Source organism: Neltuma alba, unplaced genomic scaffold (genome assembly GCF_004799145.2).
Source record: "Neltuma alba isolate B1F8T4 unplaced genomic scaffold, ASM479914v2 tig00002244_pilon, whole genome shotgun sequence".
In the NCBI taxonomy this organism is placed as follows: domain Eukaryota; kingdom Viridiplantae; phylum Streptophyta; class Magnoliopsida; order Fabales; family Fabaceae; genus Neltuma; species Neltuma alba.
Window position 1 is genome coordinate 313 of NW_021632793.1, and position 26,486 is coordinate 26,798.

At 34.7% G+C, this 26,486-nt stretch overlaps 5 protein-coding genes, 1 long non-coding RNA gene and 1 pseudogene across 8 annotated transcripts; 3 read left to right on the forward strand and 4 right to left on the reverse strand.

Annotated features, from left to right (window-relative positions):
- Nucleotides 1-1,371: 1,371 nt before the first annotated feature.
- LOC114720601 (26S proteasome non-ATPase regulatory subunit 10-like) lies at nucleotides 1,372-3,354 on the reverse strand. The gene is made up of 5 exons (XM_028906261.1): nucleotides 3,129-3,354; nucleotides 2,771-2,903; nucleotides 2,377-2,501; nucleotides 2,111-2,257; nucleotides 1,372-1,826 (listed from the first exon to the last, which is right to left on the reverse strand). Exons 1-5 carry the CDS (start codon nucleotides 3,324-3,326, stop codon nucleotides 1,692-1,694), a joined length of 738 nt encoding a protein of 245 aa, XP_028762094.1. The 5' UTR covers nucleotides 3,327-3,354; the 3' UTR covers nucleotides 1,372-1,691.
- Nucleotides 3,355-5,786: 2,432 nt separating this feature from the next.
- LOC114720635 (uncharacterized) lies at nucleotides 5,787-7,672 on the forward strand. The gene is made up of 2 exons (XM_028906301.1): nucleotides 5,787-6,013; nucleotides 6,373-7,672. The coding sequence occupies exon 2, from the start codon at nucleotides 6,521-6,523 to the stop codon at nucleotides 7,307-7,309; it is 789 nt and encodes a 262-aa protein (XP_028762134.1). The 5' UTR covers nucleotides 5,787-6,013; nucleotides 6,373-6,520; the 3' UTR covers nucleotides 7,310-7,672.
- Nucleotides 7,673-8,176: 504 nt separating this feature from the next.
- Nucleotides 8,177-10,207, reverse strand: LOC114720618 (remorin-like). Of its 2 annotated transcripts, none has more exons than XM_028906291.1 (6): nucleotides 10,128-10,207; nucleotides 9,750-9,844; nucleotides 9,264-9,440; nucleotides 8,790-9,033; nucleotides 8,585-8,666; nucleotides 8,177-8,510 (listed from the first exon to the last, which is right to left on the reverse strand). In XM_028906291.1, the coding sequence occupies exons 1-6, from the start codon at nucleotides 10,151-10,153 to the stop codon at nucleotides 8,319-8,321; spliced, it is 816 nt and encodes a 271-aa protein (XP_028762124.1). In that variant the 5' UTR covers nucleotides 10,154-10,207; the 3' UTR covers nucleotides 8,177-8,318. The 2 variants fall into 2 exon arrangements, with proteins under 2 accessions (XP_028762124.1, XP_028762117.1); XM_028906284.1 differs by having other exon boundaries at nucleotides 8,790-9,051.
- LOC114720646 (uncharacterized) lies at nucleotides 8,926-10,498 on the forward strand. 2 transcript variants are annotated; one of them, XR_003737985.1, is made up of 2 exons: nucleotides 8,926-9,003; nucleotides 9,986-10,498. It is a non-coding gene; the product is annotated as an uncharacterized LOC114720646 (long non-coding RNA). The 2 variants fall into 2 exon arrangements; XR_003737984.1 differs by lacking the exon at nucleotides 8,926-9,003 and adding an exon at nucleotides 9,770-9,895.
- Nucleotides 10,499-13,673: 3,175 nt separating this feature from the next.
- LOC114720563 (heparanase-like protein 1) lies at nucleotides 13,674-16,541 on the reverse strand. The gene is made up of 9 exons (XM_028906220.1): nucleotides 16,338-16,541; nucleotides 16,198-16,234; nucleotides 15,567-15,747; nucleotides 15,298-15,452; nucleotides 14,974-15,207; nucleotides 14,508-14,697; nucleotides 14,266-14,391; nucleotides 14,087-14,186; nucleotides 13,674-13,991 (listed from the first exon to the last, which is right to left on the reverse strand). The coding sequence occupies exons 1-9, from the start codon at nucleotides 16,539-16,541 to the stop codon at nucleotides 13,674-13,676; spliced, it is 1,545 nt and encodes a 514-aa protein (XP_028762053.1).
- A 3,071-nt stretch (nucleotides 16,542-19,612) lies between these two features.
- On the forward strand, nucleotides 19,613-20,958 carry LOC114720610 (glutathione S-transferase U10-like). The gene is made up of 2 exons (XM_028906272.1): nucleotides 19,613-19,977; nucleotides 20,364-20,958. Exons 1-2 carry the CDS (start codon nucleotides 19,654-19,656, stop codon nucleotides 20,721-20,723), a joined length of 684 nt encoding a protein of 227 aa, XP_028762105.1. The 5' UTR covers nucleotides 19,613-19,653; the 3' UTR covers nucleotides 20,724-20,958.
- A 3,328-nt stretch (nucleotides 20,959-24,286) lies between these two features.
- LOC114720571 (uncharacterized) overlaps nucleotides 24,287-26,486 on the reverse strand; it is a 32,491-nt pseudogene continuing 30,291 nt past the window's right edge.

Genomic DNA, 26,486 nt, shown 5'->3' on the forward strand with positions numbered 1-26,486 from the left:
TTTCAGACGCTTCCCTTTAGGTAAAAGTAAAAATATGTCTCACATCGTATAAATTATCGAAATGCCGAAGTTGAATTTTGAAAGTATTAGTAATTAGTTACATATATTTTTTTAATTATACGTTATCGTTAAATTTTACATTCAGCACTTTACTAGCGGCATATTTCGAAGCTGTCAACAATACATTATAGTTAAATGAGGAAGTCTTTCTAATATGTCAATAAGAGTTGATCTAATTAGTAAAGAATTAATTTATAACCCACAACTTCGTAAGAAGTGAAGATCTTATCAATGGCCTCTCATTATCAGTTTCTCACGGCAATTGGAATTGATACATGTTATGGCGCCAAAAAAAAATCGTTGCTCTACTCTTAATTAAAAAAATCACTATTTTAATCACAATTTAAACATAACCCTACCTTATGTTAAAAACTTGATTTCATATTTGGTTTTGCACTTTTTTCTTAATTCATTATTTTTAATTAATAGAATACTAATGTAAAATAGATTAATATTAGAAAAATCCCAAAACAATATCTCTTGAATTTCAAATTTTCAAATAAATCTTATTTATTATATTTTAATAGCAATTGATTACATTTAAAAAGTAAATAATAACAAAGATAACTTAATCAGAATTTGTAATTTAAATTTTGAAAGAATTAAAAACACAATAATATTTTTAAAAAAAGTAATCTTTTCAAAGAAGAGGTTAACATATTAGCTTGATCACCTGCTGATCCACATTAAGCGGGTTCAAGCCGGCTAAATACCAACTCACATGGAGGCCGACCTTTTTAGCGAGTCGGTCTGGATTCCCACTCCAAATTTGATGTCATAAATCTGACGTCATAAATCGCTAAAACTTAATTTAGTGCACTGATGTGTCCTTTCAGATCATTCAACGTTATCTTCGCGGAAAATGCGTCCAGTGATCTCTACAAATACTCTCAGATAAGCAGAAGACGATTTTTACAATGGAGGTGAATGAGAAGTCCAGAAATAAGTGGTATTCCCATGAATTAGCTCAGCTGTTGGCACAAGCCATAACTTACAAACAAAGCTATTGGACGTTCACCCCAAATAGGAAAAAGAAAGGGAGGGGGGGGGGGGCGTGGATAAGCAAACAAAACTATAGGGGATGTTTAACAAAAGCCTTTTTGCTTCCTTAACTTGCTTGAAGGGATGATCAAGGCTCCGACGCATTCCGTGAAGACCTCAATATTCCATTCCTTTCTTCTGCAAATCTGAACACTAACAGCTAGAGGGGCAATCAAAATATCCACCGACTTTTTTCTAATATGTTCCTCATCTTGTTTATGTTTATAACCAATATACCTATATTAATATATTAACATACAGTATAAAATATATAACAAGCTGTTAATTTATAAATCATAAACAATTCGGACTAATTCCTCGAATTTCATATAATGTATGAGAAAACAAATTTAGATAGAGGAATCAAATACCAAGGAAAACCATGATAAAAGAACCATGAGCAGAGTAATTTCCTTTTTGATATTAGTTGTATAAAATAACTATTTATCCCGTCGGAATCTCAAATAATTTTTCAACAATATGAACACTTCTCCAAGATCCGTATACAAAACCGGTCTTCAGTATAATCCCTCTTCATTCACACAACATTCTCCTCTCCTTCAAGAGTCCCACAAATTACCTTCAAAGTTTTATTCCTCAAGCATGGTCTTGGCTGCATCTACCAGTGTTGGTCTTAATTCACTGGAAGCTCGACCAAGCACCGTATATCCTTCCTTATCCTGTGCATCTACATCTGCTCCATGTCTTATCAGAAGGAAAGCAACCTGGAAAAAACCCCAGAAGGCAGAAGCCCTGGTAATTATGAGATCCGCTGCAATCTACTCTATCTATATAGACTCCAAGCTCGAGATAAATTCATATGCAAATGCCATGACCGATTAATAAATAATCCCCCAAGGTTCACATCCAAGTACAGTCAAACAAGATTCAGACCTCTATTGTCAAGTCAACAGAAAAATTGCAAAAAGCCAAATGCACTAGCATAGTACAGAAATATATGGGAAAGCTGTAAAACAAATTCATCAACCTGACGACTTAACAAGCTTACCTCTTTGTTTTGGCAAATCACAGCATTCATTAATGGGGTTTGACCAGCTCTATCAGCTGCATCAACCTCTGCTCCTTCTTCAATTAAAAATTCACACAGTTCAGAATTTCCAGTGCTCGCAGCACGATGTAATGGGGTGCTTCCAACCTGATTAAAGTTAAATCACATGAACAGTCACTTATATCAGCGGTCCTGAAAAAGGTGCTCTAGTAGATAAACAAATACTAATAATCCATAAATATCTCAAGGCGGTCATTCTTCATAACCTTATCCTTAACGTTGATCTTGGCACCATGGGAGATGAGAATTTCAGCAATCTTCAGCCAACCTTTGCTGGCAGCATAGTGAAGTGCAGTTCGGCCCCCATTATTTTGCAAATTAACATCAGCTCCTGATGAAAAACATTTGAAATAATTTAAACATTATAAATGAAATATACTGAGAAATCCAGAAGTCTTGCACAGTTTAAGTAGGGGGAGTAAGACACATTTAGGCTTTTAAAAAATAAGATTATAGTTGATATAATGAATAATTTAAAACAAACCCCTCCGATATCACTCTCTAATACAGCAAGAGCAGTGACAGGAACGATTCCAAATTAGCAACTAGTAAAATATGAAGCTTGACAGCAGAAAGATAAAAAATTTATGAAATATGGACCTTTGTTCAACAATGTCTCAACAATTTCCAGATTCCCAATGCTAGCCGCAGAGTGAATCGGAGCCCATCCTTCTTCATCGATACTATTAATCACTTCTGTAGACCCATCAGCAGATGCTAGGATCTTCACCACCTGATTTCATATCAAAAGGGCAAAGATAAGATAAAATTTCCGAAAATGACCGCCCAAAAAACAAGGACCTAGGGCTGCTCAGAAGCGAACAGCCACCAGGACTCAATTCCTCAAAGGGAAACCAGACAATTGCCAATACAGTTCAGCTCCGGTAATTCCACTCACAGATTCGAGGAAAAACAAAGAGAGGAATCGGATAATTAAGAAACACGAAGAAAGACAGACCTGAGAGTGACCGGATGAAGTGGCGACGTGAAGAAGGGAACGTTCATCCTCATTTCGAAGAGAGAGGGCCTTGGAGAGATTCTCCGGAGAGAGAAGCTGGAAGGTTGAGACGTCGCCGTTCTCGGCCGCTTTGAAAAGGTCCGCCGCTTTGACTACTTGTTGCTGCTCTGGTTTTGGAGGATCCACTTCCTTGTCCATTTCGTCACAATCAAAGGTACTGTAGTATCTGTTATGCCCGGGGATTTATTGCCTTCCCGAAATCAGGATTCTCGCTTAGGGTAAAATCGGAATTTGGCTTTTTGAAAAAGAAAAAAATTATTAAAATAAAAATAACCAGAGAAATTAAAAATTGTCAAAATTATTTTGGAAATTCTCCATCCAAATTCTCAAATTTTAACTTCTTGACATGAGATATCTACTCATCCTCATCTCTCTTGTTGCATTGATCTCTCTTCAAGGGAGACCATAATAATTGTCATTCATACATTTCCATACGAATGAATTACTCGTTACCAGCCATTGCATGTTCTTAAAAAAAATTTCATTTGCTTTTGTTTTGAAGCTGTTGTCTCGTCCATCGATATTGCCGCCGCCACCACCCAAGTTGCCGTCACGCCCTTCGCCATTATTGATAGTGGGGGAGGAAGTGCGGTCGCGAGGATGGCGCTTGTTTGGATCACCGTTTCAAATAGAAAAAGTTTATAAAAAAACATGAAATTGCAACTTATTTAGTGTGTTTGGATGAAACCAAACCGTGGTTTGGAAAAGTAATTCTGAAGAATAGATTCCGGGAAGAATAGATTCTGGAAAGAATAAATGTTATGAAAAAGTGATTTTGAGAAGTGAGAGTGTTTGGATAGTTGTTATCAGAAGCACTTTTTATATATACAAATTACTAAAAAAAAAGACATAAGTTAATATGATAATTACAGAAAAAATAAATTTTATGATATATTTTAATTTGAAGGAATAAACTTGTTAATAATATATTTTTTATTAACATAATTAATAATACATAAGATAATATAATTAATAAATAATTAATATGTATATATATATATTTTAAATATAAGATTAAATATGTTTATAAAAAAATATGTTTATAAAAAAAATAACAAGATACATATCCTATAAGCTCTCACACTCTCCCTTTTTTCTCCAAAAGCAAAAAATTTCTACTTTTTCCAAAACCATGGTTTTGGAGCCAAAACCATGGTTTTGGTCCAAAACCAGTGGGTGTTTGGGTGACTTATCACCCAAACCACGGTTTGGGGGTCCCCAAACCATGGTTTGGGGTGTCACCCAAACGGAGCCGAATTCTTAGACTAAGGGGGTATTTGGATATAACCAAACCATGGTTTGGAGAATAGTTTCTGAAGAATAGATTTTGGGAAGAATAGATTTTTTGAAGAATAGATTTTGTGAAAAAGTGATTCTGAGAAGTGAGAGTGTTTGGATAGTTGTTACTAGAAGCACTTTTTACATGTACAAATTATTAAAAAAGGCATAAGTTAATATGATAATTACAGAAAAAATATATTTTATGATATATTTTAATTTGAAGGAATAAAATTGTTAATAATATATTTTTTATTAACATAATTAATAATACATAAGATAATATAATTAATAAATAATTAATATGTATATATATTTATAAGATATAAGATTAAATATATTTATAAAAAAATATGTTTATAAAAAAAACAACAAGATACATATCCTATAGGCTTTCACACTTTTTCTTTTTTTCCAAAAGCAAAATTTTTTTGCTTTTTCCAAAATCATGGTTTTGGAGCCAAAACCATGGTTTTGACTCAAAACCATAGTTTTGGTTTTTTTAAGGGCGTTTGGATGATTTTTGCCCAAACCATGGTTTGGGGTCCCCAAACCCTGGTTTGGGTTGGAACCCAAACACCCTCTAAATGGTTGTTTGGATGGGCTAAAAACTCAACCAACTTCTGGCCTTCAATCTCAGTTGAACTCAATAGAGGAAAATCTGACTTTTTTCATTTCAAACTGCAGTTTCAAACGGTAATCATTAAAAATATACCAACTCAGATTTACCCTCATATTTTCTCTTCTATCTCATTTCCTTCGTTAGTATAATTAGCTTTTATTTAGACTAAATGAATTTTAATTTATATTCATGTTTATCCATTATATATATTTAATTAATTATCTACAATCTGTTTTTAAATTTTTCTTGGTGACATATGTTTTTATTTCATAATCTCACAAATAAACTATTTTTATTTTATCATAATAATTTTAGGTATTTTTTTAAACTATTATCACATTAAAAATATAAAATATCAAACAATATTATTTAATAAAGTCCATGCCTTTTTTAGTTATTTTACAATTGAATTCATTTTTTATTTAATTATCTAAACAACTTTTAACTTTTCCAACTGACTTTTTATAAACACCTATTTAAATATAAATTATATTATACTAACTGATATTTATCTTAATTTCAATTACAAAAATCAGTTAGACTAGAAGTAAGTTTTATCTAACGTCAATTCAAACACACCCGTCGAATCTTGATAGGAAGGGCTTTTGCCCCCCCTCCCTCTTATTGAGGGGATATTATGGTCTTTTATTTATTTGTTTATTTTCTTACAAGAATTTACTCGTTCTTCGAATTGAAACCGTACGCAGACCGCGTTGCGCTTTTCTGGCGAGAGAAGAGGGAAAGACAGCGTCGTGCTTTTGCGCATCGTCTGGGGAGGGGAGAGGGATAGAGTCAGAGAGAGAACCGATCTAGCAATCTCTCCTTTTCTCTTCCTATTTTTGAAGTACATTTTGATTGGTTCGGAAATTCTCTGTAAAATCACGTTAGATTGGGTTTCAGATCCTTCTACTGCTGATATTTAGAGGTACAGATTTATTTGTCCCATTGATTTGCTTTTGGTCCTTAACTTCTGTACTAGATTGGGTTTCAAGTCCTTTCAGATTTATTTGTTCCATTACTGGCTTCTCATTGGCAGAATGATGACTAAGCTAGACTTATTACTAGACTCGTAATATAATTAAAGTGCTCTCGATTTGTTGAAGAGCTGTGAATCAATAAGCAAAGTTGTTTTCCCAGTATAGAATCCATATTAATTTGTGGCCGTTTTTTTTAGCCTGAATCTTTTGATTACGTTTGACATGCCTTGGACATCAAAAGGAAATGTTGTTTAATTCCAAATCTACACTGACTGGTTAGAGAATAACTTGTTACCTTGTTGATCAGGTGGCCTGATTGGAAAGGCTTGGTTATAAACAGCGGAGGACTGATTGTCAAAAACCAGTTTCATGACAGTGTGATCGTGTCGGACAATGATCGACTGATATTTTTGTCGTTGATGCTGTTTCCTTAACAAAATTGCTTGTCCTTTATAATGTGGAATTTTGCTGCAAATCCATTGGCAAATATTAGAGTGAAAGGAAACTCTAGAGAGACAAGCCAAACTTGTTCAGACTGCTCAGATGATGAGGTCTTCTCTAATGCCAGCAAAGATGAAGGGTTGGAATGCCCCATATGCTGGGAATCTTTCAACATAGTTGAGAATGTGCCTTATGTCTTGTGGTGTGGACACACTCTCTGCAAGAATTGCATTCTGGGACTTCAATGGGCTGCTTTGAAACTTCTCACCCAACAAATCAAGATCCCACTTTTCGTTTCTTGCCCATGGTGCCAACTATTATCATTCCGATTGGTTTATAATGGAAATCTGAAGTTTCCTTGTAAGAATTTTTTCCTCCTTTGGATGGTTGAGAGCCGGAATGGTGATAGATATAAGCTTGTTTCTTCCAATGTGAATAGCCAACCAATATGTCCTCCCTTGAACAACTTTCTTCAGGGAAATCATGCTTCTAATTGTAACCTTAGGAGACGCTCAATTAATCTTGGTTCTGGGCAAAGGGAGTCTGATGGCAATGATGGTAGTAGGGATGGAACTAGACGCCTTTTTTCCCTTTATAAATCTCTGGATTTCTTCATTCATATTATGTCCAAATTCCCATTGGTCGCCATTTTTCTTGTGATCGCCTTTTTTGCAGTTCCATTTAGTGCTGTTAGTTTATCTGTTTACTTGTTACTCACCATAGTTTTTGCTGTCCCTTCTTTCCTGGTATTGTACTTTGCATACCCTACTCTGGAGAGGTTGGTCAAAGAAATAATTTCTTGAGATATGGCTTGACTTTATTATTTTTGTTCACTTGGAGGTTTTTGTACTTTTATGTTTCTTCTTCTTTTTCTTGGTAATGTTCTTCATAAATCAACTTGGGGTGAATCTTCTGTGAGCAACTCACTTCTGTTGAACAGGGAAATTGATTGTGATTCCTTTTACCAGCTGAGGACAATTAGTTAATGCATAAGAGAAATTTTAAGTGATGAAAATTTTCATGTGCCAAAATATTGAAGTTATGTAAGTTCAGAAATTTGTTTCATGCCTCATGCTTAAGTGCATTTTAGACTTAAACGGAAGACCAAGGGTCTACATGTATTGGTTTCCACTTTCAACCCTCCTAGAGGTTCCTTTTTCAATGTATAAAAAATTGTCAAATGTCCTTTCTCTTTCTGTGGCTTAAGTTTTTAAGGTTTGGATTGGACATTTATTGTGGCATTACTTATTGTAGCCATGTTATCATACCATTTTTTAAAAGCCTTTAGAATACTTAATGAAAATATATAGGGATGTAAGAAGCTAATAAAATGTCGTGGAAGTGGTATTTTAGGTAGTAAGGCCAATTAACATTCATTTTTATGAATTTTTATTAGCTTTTTGCATCAAAGACGACCAGGGAGAATGTATTTATGTTATTTTAGTCTCAGACACCAATGGCACCTATTGGATAAAACGTTTGCTTATTATCATATTTTTCCTCTGAATATATCCTCTAGCATCTTAGAGTAGTAGTGAAGGTAGGTGAAAAGTAATAGTCTAATGTGCTACTTAACCAAGATCGCCCTGAGTGATCCTTCGTTTATGAACATCTTCAATAATTTTGGACAGGAACTTCTTTCTGTGGAATAGGTGCAGCTTCTCATACAGTTTTTCATAAATTTTGTGGATTTGATATAGTTTAGCGCCATACATGATTTTCTTAAAAGAGAGGGAAAAGGAGAGAATTATAGATACAATAATTGAAAGAAACATCTACTGATGGCCCCAAGCGATAGATATAATAGTTATCTCAGAAACAAGAGCATGGTCCCCGAGGCATTCCTGTTGTTCTGATTCTATTTGCCTTTTCTCTTGCTTTAAGCTCTTCCTTCCTTCGTTTTGCATCTGCTTGTTCTCTTGCTCCCCTTGCAATTTGATCAATACGGTCCACGTCATCTCGGAATTTGTCCATCGCTTTCAGCCTTCTTTGCTCCAGCTCACTCTGATATTTCAGAAAGATCATAAGCACACACTATGCAATATCATTGTTAATCATAAAGTTCGAATGAGTAAAACCTCTTGCATGTTCAGCTTGCGTTTTGCTTCCTTCCTCTTCTTGTTTTCCCAGGAATCTATTGTCTCTTTCAACTTCTCATACCTGACAATAATTTTTATTTAGAGTATGAAATATGAAAACCTATGCAATGTAAAGACAATGCAGGAAGCAAGGTATTTGCAGTGTATATTCAAGGAACTTCAATATGACACTACTGTCAAGTACTTTTGTTTGATCTTTTCAAGCTCAGCTTTCTCCCAGGCATCTGCTTCTGTGTCCCTGGTGGGTGGTATTGCTGAAGTTGGCGGCCTAGAAGATTCAGATTGTGCTGGTGCAGCAACTTTTGGTTCTGTGGTGTCAGATTTTGTCTTTAAGAGCTCTCTAAAACTTAATGTCTTCTTTGATGGCACACTGGCCATGGCCTTTTCATCTCCAGCAGGTGATGTTGGCTCCTTCTTCCCTTTTCCATCTGTGAATTTGAATGAATCTGCATTTGATTCAAACTTGTTAATCTAATTTATTTACCTTCCAAAATCTCTCTCTCTCTCTCTCTCTCTCTCTCTCTCTCTCTCTCTCTCTCTCTGTTTTTTTTTTTTTTCACTGGAAAAAACTTTTTGTCCAAGCACTGTCCTTAAGGTTAGGCAAACAAGGCTGAAGTTAGATAGTCCTAGTGATTGTTGTGTGTTCTTATCTGTTTACCTGAGAATCTCTTGGATCCACCAGTCTTCTGTTGTGGGATTTCTGAAATTTCTTGGTTGCTAGCTGCATATGCGGCGGCTGCTATAGCAGTGACATGTTCCAAGTCTCCAGACTGGTCATCCCGATTCATTTTCCTTATGAACTGTCTCTGAAACCAATTCTGACCCTTCTTCTTTTCTGCGAAAATTCCCCACTAGAATATGTCAACATTAGCCTCACTGATTGTTTGATCAGGCAAAAAGGAAAAGAACATAAGAATATGATAACCCCCCAGTTTTCTCTTTCCTCAAATAGAAAGTTTTCTATATTGGGACATGAGCAAGTGTTAATTAGTAGATAACAATTTCTTCCCCTTCTTTTTAGCCCCTTATCTTTGTTAAACAATGTGGAAAAAAATCTTTTTTTTTTTTTTGGGTTCAAGCAATGATACTATTATTTTTTACTCATACAAATAATTAAGTTCATAGAATAAAGAAATTTCTTTACCTTGATGAGATTGGGTTTTCTGCATTGATGTCTTCTGGTCTCTGCCGCGACTCAGATCACCTTTTTTCTCTGGTTGTGAACCGTCAACACTTGACCTAACCAACGTGCACAGCCAAAAAGATGATAATTATGATTCTCATATCAGTGTTAGTTCCCCACTAAACCCCAATTTCTGTTGCTGGAAAATCCCTTTATGATAGTAAATCTGATTGAACAAACCATCCTCGGTGACACAGATAAAGCAATCTTATTGGCATACCCGCTTGGTAAGACGATGCAAAATATATACAAGAATTTTTTTTTGTCTGGGATTTGTGCGTGCTAGAAGATCATGCAGTCTAGAATACTTGTAAGGAATAAAGATTCAGAATTACTAACCTTGTTAGATTCATGAATTTCTCCATAACCCTACACCAAGAACTTGTTCTGAAACCCTTTTGTAATCAATGGGTCATGGCTTTGTAGTAATAAGCTAGGTGGCGTTCATGAGAAGAAAGAGCGCAGAAGAAAAGGCGAAACCTTGTTTAGGTATTGCCATAGGCTGAGGTTTGAAAGGAAAGCAAGCAAGGTTAGATATATACTTGGCATGTATTGTCTGGTTTTCAGAATAAAAAGAAAGTGTCTTTTGGATGAAGATTGGTATTTTCTTTCCTTTCTTTGGAGGCATTCTCGTTCAATGTATTATTTGATCTGCTCCACCATATATCAATATTAATCTAAAAAGTAAATTTTATTATTTGAAAGTTTAATATAGCTAACTTTTCAAATTCTTTACCATGCCCAGTAGGTTCGCTTTTTGATGAATGTAAAAAGAACTGTTGAGTTGAGAATAAAATTAGATTCTGTCTTTGGCTTTAGCAATTCAACTGATATAACTGTGCAAAGATTCTATTGCACCCTGAGCCAAATATGGAATAAGATAAAGCCATAAAAATTTGACCTTTTTTTAAGAAAAAGAAGGGGCCGTCTGGATGTCACTGGTATCTATTCTCATTTGTGACTCTTTTCCTCCATAAAGAGTGATGATTAAACAATGTGTTTTGATCTGGCTAAGGAAGAAATGTAACTTGAAAAGGAATTAAAAGCAGAGAATAAGAATATTTTTCGCATCCTATACCAAATTTGAAAAAAAAAAAAAAAAAATCCGTTGCATCTTATAGTGGAAGACAGATTTCTTTTTGGCATTGTTGTGAAAGACAGCCATGAAGAAAAGACTCCCACAAAGAGATGAATATGTCCACTGAAACATAACATGTATTGTAATGAACGATTGTCAAACAAAAGCATTGAAATATACAAATCGGCAATAGAATTAAATTTAAATATTATTACCCAAAGAATCAACCAATAAAGAAATCGATTCTACAACATTCAATCAATGCAATGAAGATACAGTATTTTGAAACTAAGCATAAGTGAGTGCGACAAGCATCCATGTTGGTGGGAAAAGAAGGATCCACGAGCACCAGTTCTATAAAAGGAATATTACAAGGCCCAAATCCAATATAATCAGCATGAAGTCGCTTTAAATAGTTTCATCTTTGAGAGTCAAATGGTGGTACTCCCAGGGCTATTCCAAAAATACCTGGTCGAGTCTAGCTTTAAAAAAGCAATCCAAACAAAAAATCGAGCTGGACTGCACCGGGTTGGACGTCAGGTTAGATTGGGTTTCGGACTGACTCAGACCAAATGGTCTGGTCTGACCTGACCCAGTGCTTACATTTATTTTCTTTAATTTATATTTTTTTAACCTAATCCTTCTGCCTCATTTAATTATTTCTGATAGTTTTTATTTTATTTTTAGATTAAGGTTGGTTTATTTTGTATACATGACATGACCGTCTATTATAAGTGAAAAAATGGCTACCAAATTTTTTTTTTTTTAAAAAAATACATGAATGGCAAAGCAACCTGGACCTGTATCAGGCCTAACTAGACTAGTCTTTAGACCAAAATTTTCAGCCTGATTATTTTTCAAAATAAACTTTGAGATGATATCTTACCCAGTCCAGTTTGATCATTGCTCAGCCCTAGCACTCCCTCTTGAGTTTGAAACTTGTTGGTTTGAGCACAGATCATGTCTAAATTAACAGTCGCTTTGAAGGTAGTAGAATTCAACATATCTAGTAGAAACTTATTATTTCTATGACTGAATGGAGCTGACCCTTGGAGCAATAAGCGTATGCACACAAATATGGCGAGCATTCATGTTACAGAGAGTACTTTCTTTTTTCTTTCGAGTTGGCAAACACCAAAATGTTTGTAGGTGCCGTTTGAACCCGCAATGTTAGCATCCCAAGGATGCCACCTATGCCCCCTGGGCCAGTGTTCATCGGCTTCTAGGGAGCGCTCGCCGCAATAGGGTTCTATTCAATAAGACATTGATCACGCCCAATAACTTGCTTTCAAGACACATACAAGTAACCAATAAAAGCTAGGAGCACAACAAACTAGTCTCTCATGACACAGTGAATCAAAATTTGAATTCCTGTTAAAAGATGTACTTATGTACTTATATTTAATGCTTGACAGTACTTCAAATAGGATTATCTCTATTAGGAGAATATATGAGCCTAGCAAAAAAAAAAAAAAAAACACACACACACATGTACATACACATTATACAAAGTAGCTCAAACCAAAAGTCACATCCATAATAATTTGGGTTAGGAATGGATGACGAAGTGTTAAGCAAATAATAGTTTCCTCTAATAAGTGTTTGTCTGCAATAAACCTTGTCATTAAATGCGTCATGCCCAATTGATCCAAATACCTCATGTTGATTAGGAAATACATTGAGTAAAGTTCATAAAATAAACATTTTTACCACAAGTTCACAAAATAAGGAGAGCAAGGAATTGAAATTAAATGAGAGAATAATTGAATGATGACCCAAGGATGCGCACAAAAATATAAGACCTCCACTATTAAATAAGAATATCAACATGCTAAAAGTCATAATATCTTTAATAAGTTAAATTATCTAATTTTCTTCATATAAATGAATATCACTACCAAATTAATAGTTATAAATCTAAGTTGCAAATCAAGTAAAATAAGTATCAAATTATTGGAGGTCACAAAAATAAAATTTTCCCTCTTCCTTCATAGATAGACAATATCACTTGCAAATTAGTAGTGAGAAAATTGTAAATGAGAGAACATGAGTATTAAACCATGATAAGTCATGGTATCTTTAACAAGTGAAATTTTTCATTTTCTTTTATAGACAGACAAATCTCACTTACAATAATTAATAAAGAAGAGTATCAAACCATTGAAATAGCCTTCAGTTCTGATTTTGGTATTCTCAAACTTTTATCGCCTTTTTAAGGTGAAAATAAAAGGAAGAGTTGATTTTTTTTCCTTCTTTAATGATTCGACAGACACAAGAACCTCAACCAAAAATGGAATTAAAAAAGGCATAAAAATGGTTTTTTAAAAGAAATGAAAAGAAAGTTGTCTGGACGTCCGGTGCATCTATTCTCAATGTAGAATTTATTTATTTTGTCCAAAACAACTACAAAACAATGTGCTTCTATCTCACCAGAGAAAAAATAGGCACAGGAGTAAAGCTGGAGACTGTACAGAACGCATCTGGTATCCTACACCAATATTCATTTATTTATCTCTAGGAAAAAAAATCATTGCATCTTATAATGAAAAACATGCTTGTACAAATAGGCCCCCCACAAACAGATGAGCATATCCATTAAACGTCACAAATATAGTAATAACTAGTCACGAAACATAACAAATATATTGACAACATAAATTGCCGATGGAATATTATAATCAATGGAAAGAACGAACAATCTATTCTAAGACAATCAATTCAATACACATACACAATATTTGACCATTGTGAAGCTAAGAAATCTAAAAAAACACATGATGAGCGAGAACATAAGAATAGGATCACTGCTAAACACAGGCAGGTGCATTAAGGTTGTTGAGACGAGCAAAGACAATGGAATCAGCAGCAACATTAATTGGAGAAGAAGGATCCAGAAGCATTGGCTCCATGGAAGGAATATCCTGAGACTCAGTCAAGCTCAAAACTTTCCCATTCAGCAACACGACGTCGCTTTGAATATTCCCATCCTTGGGAGTCAAATGGTACTCCTCTCTCATATTTGAGTCTGAAACTTGTTGATTTGGGTACAAATTCATGTCCATGTTAACACTAACTTTAAAGGAAGTAGAATTTGACATGTTTATCAATAGCAAGCTCACAGCAGCCTAGAAAAATACAAGAAGGTGTGAATTTTATCAGTGGAATTTGGCAATAGAGAAAAATGTTTTATTATTTTTGGAAATGAATGCACAGAGCTTACCTTATTCTTAGAACAATGAGCATATGCACGCAAGTATGGAGAGCCCTCATTATTAACAGAGAGTACTTTGGTTCCCATAAGCCGATGCCATAACAAGGCTCTATTAAACAAAAGATATTATTAATAACATACAATGGCTTTCTTTTAAGATGCACACGTGTTGGAATCAAAAGCCTTACCCATAATAATCTGGGTTAGGGATGAATGATGTAGTGTTGAGCAGACCATAATTTCCCCCAACTAGTGTTTGTCTACAATAAACCTTGTGGTTAAAGGTTGATGTCATTCCGAGTTGATCCAAATACCTGTTTATCAAAAAACACGTCAAGAGAAGTTCATAAAACGGGAATTTTCAAGAAATATGAAAAAAGGAGAATGAGAAAGGTGCTGATATTGAACAAGAAAATAATTGGAGAATGACCAGAAGCCATTAGCAAAGGTATGTGACACATCTTTGCCTCCACTATTATAAGCTCCTCCAGATTCCCCAACCCATGCTTGGGCCCATGGTGCATACTCTTTCACACTTGTTGATATGTCCTTGAATGTTTGAGCAACCTGACTTAGGAAAAATGGGTCTTGCACCTTATTAATCAAAGTCTTATCCACACCTACATTCATGGTATGAATGGAGTGTTAGGCATTTTCTCAAAAACCAAACACAAGATTATGGTTTCATTTTTCCTCTTTGTGTTTGTAAAAATGCTCAAAATAGAAAAGGAGAGAATACACAAAATGGTTAATTAATTCATATATGTGTGTGTATTTGCAATATCAAAAAGTCCATATATTTATACTTTCAAAAGCTTAGTAGCAAATAACTCTTTTAAAAGACGTTAATTTCATGGAAAAATTAATAAGAACTAGAGAATAATAATGTTGCTCACCAGCACCCAGATTGTAAATATGATGGGTGACTCCATCAATAACATTAGGTGCGGTATTCTGTAAGAAGCTATCAAACCACTCTTTCTTGTAAAAACCACCTGGGGCTAGCACTTGGGGTCTTGTATCAGGTTCTGGGTAAAACATATTCACTAATTTTCTGAGTTCAGTGATATCTTTTGCATATTGCACACTTTCTATTCTTGCACCGATACCATCACTACATAGCTCATTTCCTACCATGAATAGACTTGTATCAGAAATCACATACAACTCACATTAATATACTTGGAATCGAAGTTCAAAGCAAAAAAGCATTGCCTTACCTAATTCATATGAATCTATTTTGTATCCTTTTGAAATAGTGTAAGTCATAAGGGTAGCAGCATTATGTGGGTTCCAATTACCTAGCCAAAGAATTTTGTCCTCCACGGATCTCCTCTTTCCATGGAGAGCATTCAACCCAAATGTGAGTTTGACTCTGCCACAACATCAATGCTAGATTATAAGAATATACTTCAAACAACACATATATAGTTGCTGAGATAATGAGAGATCATGGTTTGGAATGATACATGATAAGAGTGTAATATACCCGGTTTTGTTGAAAAAGTCATTGATTTGATCCCATCTAGTATGATTAAGGCATCCAGAGCTAAATCCAAACAAGCCACCTGGATTCTTTGTGAATCCTATGCAATTTTTTGGATGTCTAAATCTATACACCACTTGATCTTCTAATGAACCTCCTAATCTGATTCTCAAGGAGTTAAATGCTACATGAACGAAAGCAAATACATATGAATATTTATTTGAATCTTTGAATGTAAATTAAAGTAGCTAGTTTTTGGCTATTATTGGAAGTAGCTAGAAGGGAAAATGTGATAAAGAAAAAAAGAAATTTTTACTTCACCATATTTTTACTGAAAATTCATAAATTGAAATTAAATTATAAAAAGAGGACAATTTCACAAAAGTTTACAAAAGTGCAAAAACACTAGATAGAAAATTCTCGAATCATTCTTGTCCTTTTTCTCAATAAAGAATGAGGGGTATTTGTCCCCCCCCCCCCCCGTGGGAAAAAAAAAGAGGGCCTGAGGGGTACTTGTGCAATATTAATATCAATGAAGGAAACTCCCTAAAATTGAAAAATATTCAAAATCACTAAGCGCCAATGACGAAACTTTCTGTGCTATGAATTTTTGTAAAGAAAGAAAATATTTTACCCTTTATAGCATTTATCATAATCTTGTTATTCAAATCCTGCCAACATGAAGAGAGCAAAAATAAGATACTAGTATATCCATGATATTTAATAAAAAATTGACGGAGAATTGTAAATTAATATATGTATGTATGTATGTACCAGATTGAGAATGCCCGCTTGTCCCCAAGGACATTGACCGTAATCACATTTATCAGAAGGCCACCAATCCAAAGTTGCACAAATGAAATTTTCATCTGTATTTGCTATTGATGTTATCACTTTTACATCAAGTTTCACGTCTTCTGAATGGGTTACAGAAAACAATGAAACAAGAACACACAAGAAAGCTAATTTTGCTTCCATGATGGAAATTTGTAAAACAAGAAATGGGAGGGAGGAAGCACGAGAAATTAAGAAATGTTCCCTACATTTATATAGTCAATTGGGTGGTAAAATTCTTCTCTTTCCTAATCAGATCGATTTGATTTAGAAAATATGTTCCAAGTATATTTCCGTTTGTTGTCAAAACAACATAACTGTACTAATTGACAGCTAAAACAAACTAAAGAATGTATCAGTAATGCCTCCTTTATGAGCTGTCTCAACAAAAATGGGTTGGAATTTGGGAGAGAAATTTTACCTCTTATTCGATGTTAAAATTGACTTTTTTGGCATTAGTTACCAAAATTAGTATACCCTTAAATACCATTGCAAGATCTAATCTGTATTCCGTATATCAAGAGGTAATTCAATTGTTAAAAGATTGAGTTCTGGTTTGGTAGATCAAGTCTAGTCCAATCCAATCTTAGGTTATTACTAGACTTGACCAAATTAGGGACTGTCAAATCCAGTCCAACCAAAAAGTAGACTAGTCTTCGGATTGGGCTCTGGTTTGATTCAGTGTGTCCATTGTGCAGTCCTACTTTCAGACATCATCCTGTCCTTCTATTTGCTAGCCTTAACTAAAATTCCATGTAATACAAAGTTCTCATGTTATGTGTCTCATTGATTGAAATTTTGGTTTCATTTCTTAATGTTTTCACGTCCATTTAATTCATTTTTGTGATGTTAGCTCTAAATAAATAATGTCAGTAGCAGTGACATCCACGTATCGATTTCGGGGGCTTGATAGGCAAAATTCTAGGAAGATTTTCTTTTCTTTTAAAATTAATACTCATGATTATTATCGTTGGACATAGAATGGGGAAGGAGAAAGGAGAGGGATAGAGAAGAAGAGCGGACAGAGAGAGAATTGGAAGGAGAGGAGAAAATTCAAAGAGAAAGCAAATGCTATAATAAACTCAATTTATTCAAAAGGAGTATACTGAAAATAATTCTTGCTCTATTTATAAAGCTCTAAGCAACCTAATCCTAACTAATTAATCTTCAAATAAAAAAATTACAAAAATTGGAAACTCTATTAAATAGGACATAAAAGAAATTACAGAAATAGTAAACTCTGCCAAATAGTAAATAATCTCTCATGCATCTAAACATAATCCAAATTATTTATTTTAAAGATAATTTTAATTAAAATACCAATATTTCAATATCATATTCCATCGTTTTTCCTCTTATTGAAAAGAACCCTCCTCTGAAGAGATAAAGAGCTGTTAAGACTCGAGCAAGGTGGGATTGATTTGGCGAAACTCTTTTTCAGCGATCAAGGACGCATTTGTATTAGAGTAACCTTTCTAATGAACAATATAGCAGTGAACAAAACCACCAGAGATGAGAATAGATTCCTCATCCATGATAGTATCAATCACTTCCTTGGCTTGTGGACAGGTTGGTAGTGGCAGACTAAAGCACTGTGTTGCTTGAAACCTGTAATGACTTTTGAAAGATGTTAATTTCATGGAAAACTTGATAAGAACTAAGAGTTATGTTGCTCACCAGTATTCAAGTTGTAAATATGATGGGTGACTCCATTGACAACATTAGGTGTAATATTTTGAAGCAAGCTATCAAACCATTCCTTCTTATAAAAACCACCTACGGTCATGTAAAAGGATTTGGGTAAAACATATTCACTAATTTTCTTAATTATGTCCTTTGCATGTTGATCACTTTCCATTTTGTCATCAATGCCATCACCACAGAGCTCACTTCTTACCACAGATTAGCCTTTGATCATAAATCACAATGGCTAAGATTAGCTTTTTACAATGTATCACTTGTTCACACTATGACAATGTATATGAGGAGAGAGGGATCAACGTGTCTAACAGTGAAAACTTCAGAGAATTTTATAAAAATAAGTTAAAGCGCAGGGACTAATTTATGAATTTGATAAAACTATAAAGACAAAAAAAAATATATGCACAGAACTAATCAGTATTTAAATGCTGTTTGAATCTTGAATGCTGAAAAATCTATTGAATTCAACCGCATTATTATGTCATCATAATATTAGGACCAGGTCAGTAGCTTTTCTTTCTTTTCTTCCAATTTTTAATTATTTGGTTGCAGCATTGCGCTAATTAGTCTTATTTGTTACTATAAAAAATAAGTCAGCCTTGATGTCCAAGAAAGTAGTCTTTCTACGGCTTCTTCCTCACTTGATTCTTTTCTATTATGATGGTATCGTATCATACTATAACATTATGTGGTTCTTAATAAGATCACGTAAATTAAAGCTGTGTATTCAACACAAACGGTGAATGAATGGCTAGGAGTACCAAATAAACTATTTTGTATTTAATAAAAGAAATGACACACTTGATTTGTAGTTATATTTTTTGAAGGATTCAAAGGTGATATTGTAAAATATTTTGAAAGCAATTTTCAGATGGGCCCAAATCAATATTTTAATGTTAAAATTTTAAACGCTGAAATGTCTACTGAATTCAAATTTTATTTAGTTATCAATTACCATCTTGATTCTTAATATAAAAGTCAGCTTGACATTCAATTTAATTTTAAATATAAAACTCAATTTACTTTGTCTCTTATATTTATCTATTTTCTTTAAAAGTAGTTTTTGTAGTAGTTACACATATTAAAAGTTTCATCAAATGGTAGTTCTAACTAATATACATGATTATTAAGGATATTTTAGAAAAAGATAATACCTATTTATTACAAATAACTAATTTAAATAATTTTTTTAATTTACTCAAATTAGTTAACCAATTTTTATATGAAGGACCAAAGATAGTAACCAGGACTTTGTCAATATAGTATTCTTGAAATAAAATAATGTCTTCTTGGCTTCTTGTTTAGTTGCAACTCGCCTCGTATGTTCAGTCTTTGCCTGTTAATGTAAAAAAAACTATATATATATATATATATATATATATATAAAAGAGACCAACTTTTTTGTCTAAAAAAATAAAATCACATATTCTTTAGCTTCCTCCTCAAGAAATGCACATGGACCAAGCAATGAAGAACTTCTATAAAACCCCCCTCAATGTAGTTGCAGTCTAATCAACCATATATGTACAAAATAAACAGAAACAATTATTGATAGATGGAAGAGGAAGTTGGCCAAGTTGTGCTTTTAGGGCTATGGGGAAGCGGCCGGTGCACAAGGGTTGCATTAGCCCTTAAACTTAAGGGCATACCCTACAAGTATGTGGAGGAAGATTTAACAAACAAAAGTGAATTACTGCTGAAGAGCAATCCGGTGCATCAAAAAGTTCCAGTGCTCTTACATAATGGCAAGGCAATAGCTGAGTCACTTGTTATCTTAGAATATATCGAAGAGACTTGGAATCACACTCCCAAACTCTTGCCTCATGATCCTTATCAAAGAGCCAAGGTTCGCTTCTGGGTTAATTACTTTGATCAAAAAGTAAGTGCGATTTCCTTACTACCTTTCCGTATGCAATTGATTATTTAGACATCAGTAAAATAACATCCAACACCTTGTTGTTATTTTCCAATAGCATTCAATATCTTAATTTTATTTACGATGCCCAATATCCTGATACATCTAACACCTTTTGATGTTATTTTTCAATTATATTTAGCACTTTAATCTTACTTATGGTTTAGGATACTGGATGCACTATAAATAAGATTAAATTGTTGGAAGCACAAAACAAAATTAATATCAGGATCTTAGATGCACCATAAATAAGATTAAGATGCCAAATGTAATTGGAAAATAACGTTAGGGTTCTAAATGCTATTTTATTCTTTAGAGATTCTAATAAAGATTGATTTTGTTGATCTTAGATTGCTTCAGCCTCATACACCATCTTCTTATCAAAGGGGGAAGAGAGAGAGAAAGAAATTGAAAAGATGAGTGAAATTATTAGAGTTTTTATTGAAGGAGTGAAGAGAGATTTAGGTGACAACTTCCCTTATAGCAAGGGCAAGTCCTTAGGACTCTTGGACATTGTGGTGGGAACACAAGCTTGCAACTACAAAGCTGCTCATGAAGCCTTGAAAATGGAAGTGATTCATCCCCATACGAATTCAGAGTTCTTGTCATGGGTTGATGCCCTCAAAGAACATCCTACAATGAAGGAGACCCTTCCTCCTCATGACAAGTTGGTGGCCAACTTGATAGAGAAATTTGGTCCTCTCAATTAGATCTTGTTTTAATAACAAAATTACTATACTATATAAAGAATATAAATATAGTGCTTTTGTGTTCCCTTTTGCATATTCTCATACTTGATGTTTTGTTGTAAAATAAAAATATGTATTAGCAATTGCTACTTTATATTCATGAGAGTTGCTCCTGCAACAAAATAAAAACTTGATTTGCTCATTGTATGATATGTCTGCTTTTATTTTGGAATGGATAAAGTTTGATTGAATCGCCTCCATTTCTCCCCCAGAAATATTTTTTCCCCAATTTAATCTCGGAAATTATAATTTTATTCTTTGACTCTAATTTTTTTCTCAAATATTATGTCATAATATGCTCTTGTAGTGATGAGTTAATTTTATCAACATTCATAATTAGCAGTAGAAATAATTTGGATTCCTTGAAGAACTTAACATGCATCGTGAGAAAGTTAAATTCAATTCTTGGAAAATCGAACGAGACCAACCATTATTCTGATTGTAAAATCGACGACTTAACACCTGGTCCTGTCCAAAATAATAGTCAAAGGGGGGTGGGAAAGCAAACCCGTATGACCTAATCAATCCAATTTTAAATTGATCAGAATCGGCAAAACTAATGGATTTGTTGGTTTGGTTAGGTTAATAAAATGTCGAAGAAGAATGAGAAAAATGAACATGGCCATAGATAATTCCCAAAACTTAAAGGCTATGATTTATTCCCCTTGACTTCTTTAAAAGAATGAGAGTATATTGTTTACCATCAATATAGGGGGAAAAAAATACTTATCATCTTTCGTGTTAATTGAAAATTTTCTATTTTAAGCTCATCAATTAAGTTAGCATAATTGATGCACACAACCACTATGGGAAGCAATTAATATGGGCATTTTGATTAAAAAAAGGTGAAGTCAAACATACTCATTTTTTTAATTGTATTTTTTATCGTTGGCCAAAAAAATTGTATTTTTTTACCTATATGATTTTATTATTTATTTCTTATAAATAGATTGAGGAGGAGTCGTTGGCCTTAAAAAAAAAAAAAAAGATTGAGAGGGAGTTTTAAGAAGAGATGGCCTTCCATTACACTTTCTAAGACAATTAATTACTCCATTTGCACCCATGTTATATTTGACAAATGTCACATTTGATATTTTTACACGCAGATTAAATAAGGAAAATGAGAAAGAATATGTCAAGTATGAGCTAATTAAGAGTAAAGCAAGAATAGATAGGGTCTTTTCAATAATCAGGCCAAAGATACCTTCCTCGATGCCTCAATGAAGCACTTACCTTTGGTTTAAATCGGATCACGGGCCGCCTCTTCTCCAACTAGAACAAGGTATGACGTCCAGCCATCATGCTTGGCCCTTTAGATTTAATGCTTCTTGGGTTCTCCATTGTGATTTTAACAAGTGAGTTAGAGAAACTTGGAATCCAACACTTCACCGATGAAGTCACTAGCTAGAGTAATTAAACAAGTGTATGGACACTTGGGTCATCGAAAAAGTCATATCATAGGTCAGCTAAAGGTTGTCTCTTGTACAATCACTTGTTATGGCACCTCTTTGGACCTTGACCGCTTCAGTTTACCCTCTAGTTAGATCTGGAAAATGTCTTGTTAGAGGAAGAGCTTCATTAGGCCTAGAAGGGCAAGTGCAATTGGTTCAACCTTGGAGACCGGAACACAAAATACTTCCACTTAAGAGCCAATGGTCACCGCAAAAGGAACAAAATAGAGGCAATAAAAATGATGCTGGAGAATGGACCGATGATAGAGAAGAAATTAAGCAGCTGGTGACAAACTTCTTTATCAACCTCTTTGGTAGGGAAGGCAATGTCACTTTTAGGAACCCCACGGAGATCACGTACCCAAACTTGGAAGACATTCACATCATAAGCCTTAGCCGCAACATTTATGGTGTTTATTCCAAAAAAGACCGCATGGAGACGATTAAAGACTTTCGACCCTCTACAACATCATCTATACAATGGTAACTAAGGTGATATCTAATCATTTTAAATTTGTTATGTCTCATATTATTGCACCTAACCAATGAAGCTTTATCCCGATCAAGGTGCACAAGTTTCAATAATATCATAGTAGCTTAGGAAGTTGTTCACTCCATGAAGACAGTAAAAAGGAAAAAGGGGCTACATGGCAATTAAAGTCACCTTGAAGAAAGCCTATGACCACGTTGACTGGCATTTTGTGATGGAGTGCTTACAGGAACTAAAGATCCCTTCAGATATCACTAATGTTATCCAACCTTATATTCCTCATCTTCCATGCAAATCTTATGTGAAGGAATTAAAGCTAACGTCTTCTCTCTATCTCGTGGCCTCAGACAAGGAAACCCCTTTTTCCCTACCTCTTTGTTATCTATATGGAGAAGTTAACACACATCATCCAAAAGGAAGTCCTTGAGAAGAGACGAAAGTTGTCAAATTGAGTAAGAAAGGGCCACCTATCTCTCATTTGTTTTTGCTGATGACCTTTTGAATTTTACAGAGGCTAGTTTAGACTGGGTAAAAGTCATAAAAGAGTGCCATGATTGCATCTGTTGGACTTCGGGACAAAAAGTGAGCCAAGGGAAGACAAGAACCTATTTATCAAGGAATATCAACTATACCAGAGTTCCCCAATTAAGCACAGAGCTTGGCTTCACTTCTACTGTGGACATGGGTAGGCACTTGGGGGTTCCCCTCCATCATGATTGTGTCACTAAAGACACTTACTAGGGCTTGGTTGAGAAAGTCAAGAGTCAGCTTAATAATTGGAAGATAGACCAACTTTCTCTCACTGGTAGAGGCAAATTGGTGAAGTCGATCATAAATACAATGCCTACTTATGCCGTGCAGACCACGTGTCTACCCGATAGCACTTGTGCCTAAATTGAGAAGTAGGCCAGAGACTTCCTATGGGGTTTTTCTTATGCAAAAAAACAGATGCACCTACTTGCTTGAAATGAGGTTTGCTTGGAAAAAATGTAAGGGGGTTTAGGCATGTGGCATATCAAGCAACAAAACAATCCCTTCATAATGAAGCTCGGATGGGGCTTGGTTAAACATTATGACTCGCTTTGGGTTAAGGTTGTTCGTAGTAAATATGGTTGTGGTGATGATATTGCTCTCCATAAAGATATCCAAAGTAAGTTTTACCACTTGGAGAGGCATTTGAAATAATTAGACACATGTTACCATAAGTTTACAAGAATTTCGGGACAAGCCCCAAAGTGAGAGATGAATTTTAATAATACGAGCCTTCCCATGAATTCAGAATGTATTTTGTGTATGACATAGAATGTCCCTGGAATAAGCGGGTTCCCATTCAGTGCTCATTAGGTGATGAGCACCCAATGCTCATCACTTGATGAGCAATCTGGACCGTCTCGATCTATTCTGGACGGTCCAGATTTAATATTATTAAATAATTATTTTAAAATAGAAAATATTATATTTTCAAAGAATAATAGTTAAGAAATTATCTTTATTTTTTATCCTATATCTATTAAAATAATTATTTTTTAAAAAATAAAAATAAACATAAAAATAAAAATAAATCTGAACAGTCCAGATCTAATTTAAGAAATATTACAAAAGAACAAGAAAGGAGCCAAAGTTAAATAGGAGAATAATTGGAGTATGACTAGAAGCCATTGGCAAAGGTATGTAACAGGAGAATAATTGGAGTATGACCAGAAGCCATTGGCAAAGGTATGTAACAGGAGAATAATTGGAGTATGACCAGAAGCCATTGGCAAAGGTATGTAACAGGAGAATAATTGGAGTATGACCAGAAGCCATTGGCAAAGGTATGTAACAGGAGAATAATTGGAGTATGACCAGAAGCCATTGGCAAAGGTATGTGACACATCTTTGCCTCCACTATTATAAGCTCTCCGGATTCGCCAACCCATGCTTGAGCCCATGGTGCATACTCTTTTACACTTATTGATATATCCTTGAATGTTTTAGCAACTCGACTAGAAAAAATGGATCTTGCACCTTGTTAATCAAAGTCTTATCCACACCTACATTTATCACATAGACATGGAGTGTTAGGCTTTTTCTTAGAAACCAAACACAAGATAGGTGTTCAATTGCCCTTTTTGTGTTTGTGAAAATGTCCAAATTTTAAAAAAGAAAATAGACAAGAAAAAAAGTGACTCAATTTGCATATGTATATTTCCAACAATATCAAAAGGTCAATATATTTTATGCCTTTTGAAAGCTTTTAGTGTTAGGTAATAAAGTCTTCTCAAAGATTTGTTAATTTTCATGGAAAACTTGACAAGAACCAGAATTATGTTGCTCACCAGCACCCAGGTTGTAAATATGGTTGGTGACTCCATCAACGACATTAGGTGATGTATTCTATAAGAAGTTATCAAACCATTCCTTTTTGTAAAAACCACTAGGAGCTAGGACCTGAGGTCTTATAGAGGAGTCTGGGTAAAACATATTCACTAATTTTCTAAGTTCAGTGATATCCTTTGCATATTGCCCACTTTCTATTCGGGCACCAATGCCATCACCACATAGCTCGTTTCTTGCCACAAATTTGACTTTGATCATATTTCAAAATGCACATTAACAAACTTTGACTTGAAGTTCAAAGCAAAGAATTTTGCCAAACCTAATTCATGTGAATCTATTTTGTATCCTTTTGAAATAGTGTAAGCCATAAGGGTAGCAGCATTATGCAGGTTCCAATTGTTGGCGGCAGCACTTGCAGAAAACTGTTAGTCCGAGTTGCATCCTACGAACGCTGTCCTTAAGAGCTATTCCGCAACCACCAACAAATGAGGAAGCGGCACTCCCCAGGATTAAATGGACTCCTCTTGCAAGAACAGGGTGAACAGAATAGCAGAAGAGAAGATGAAAACCTCAGCGAGGCAGAGAAAATTCCAGAAGAGGGAAAGAGATGCATGAAAGCTCAAGTGTGGGATACTTGAGCCTCTACCCCAAAGTGCCTTATATAGGCCTCAACCCACTGCACCGTTGAACACAGATTAATCACGTTTAAATGTGATTAATATCGTTGTTTTAGACGTTGCAGCAATGAAGGTGCATAATGCAGTGGTTTCTGAACATTGGGTGATTAAGGCACGTTAAAATCAGTTTAAACAAAACCGTTTCTGCAATTAAAGGATAATCCGTTCAGGTAACATTAAGGCCTTTACGTTTATGAAGGTTTCAAAATTCAAAAGGCACTAAATCATGTTTCCAGGTAAGCTTCGAAATTATTAAAATTAATTTTAGATTTTGTAAAAACGTCTAAACAAAAAGGTGCTTTATCCGCTTTTAACTCTCGTGCAGGAGGGGAAATCGCCAGATTTCCACTGTGTTTGCCTCCAGTGGCCCATGCTTATGTGTGCGAGATCCTCCTTCTCCTCTAGGCCCATTCACTAGCCCAAGAACACAAGCTTGTATTTATGGACTTGTGCCTTCACTCTCTTGAGCAATGTGGGACTTGTCCTTTTGACACACCCACAGAATTTCCAACAATCCCCCACATGTGTCAAAAGGGATACCATTTGCTGAGTTTCACACATGGATATAACCGTTGTATCTAGTGATCCTTTGGACTATGAACTAGACCTAGACCAATAACACTTAGTACACAAAGATGTCAGTAGTCCTATAGACTATGAACTCACACCTCTTGGGCGTATACTAGAGGCATTATCAGTCAGGTTATACCCCACCATTTCTATTGTTAACAGCGTTTTTGCACTTTAATACGACCGTGCGTGTACCTGGTGTATAACGAATGCTCTA

Coding starts and splice junctions, on each gene's coding strand:
- LOC114720601 (XM_028906261.1), bottom strand. CDS start 3,326: ATGGACAAGGAAGTGGATCCTCCAAAACCAGAGCAGCAACAAGTAGTC. Junction 2,502..2,770: donor TGAGACATTGTTGAACAAAG/GTCCATATTTCA, acceptor GTTTTTCATCAG/GAGCTGATGTTAATTTGCAA. Junction 2,258..2,376: donor AGATCAACGTTAAGGATAAG/GTTATGAAGAAT, acceptor AACTTTAATCAG/GTTGGAAGCACCCCATTACA.
- LOC114720635 (XM_028906301.1), top strand. CDS start 6,521: ATGTGGAATTTTGCTGCAAATCCATTGGCAAATATTAGAGTGAAAGGA.
- LOC114720618 (XM_028906284.1), bottom strand. CDS start 10,153: ATGGAGAAATTCATGAATCTAACAAG. Junction 9,845..10,127: donor AAATTCATGAATCTAACAAG/GTTAGTAATTCT, acceptor CACGTTGGTTAG/GTCAAGTGTTGACGGTTCAC. Junction 8,667..8,789: donor CTTGAAAAGATCAAACAAAA/GTACTTGACAGT, acceptor AATTATTGTCAG/GTATGAGAAGTTGAAAGAGA.
- LOC114720563 (XM_028906220.1), bottom strand. CDS start 16,541: ATGGAAGCAAAATTAGCTTTCTTGTGTGTTCTTGTTTCATTGTTTTCT. Junction 15,208..15,297: donor AATAGATTCATATGAATTAG/GTAAGGCAATGC, acceptor TATTCATGGTAG/GAAATGAGCTATGTAGTGAT. Junction 14,698..14,973: donor TATTTACAATCTGGGTGCTG/GTGAGCAACATT, acceptor CCATGAATGTAG/GTGTGGATAAGACTTTGATT.
- LOC114720610 (XM_028906272.1), top strand. CDS start 19,654: ATGGAAGAGGAAGTTGGCCAAGTTGTGCTTTTAGGGCTATGGGGAAGC. Junction 19,978..20,363: donor TTAATTACTTTGATCAAAAA/GTAAGTGCGATT, acceptor TGTTGATCTTAG/ATTGCTTCAGCCTCATACAC.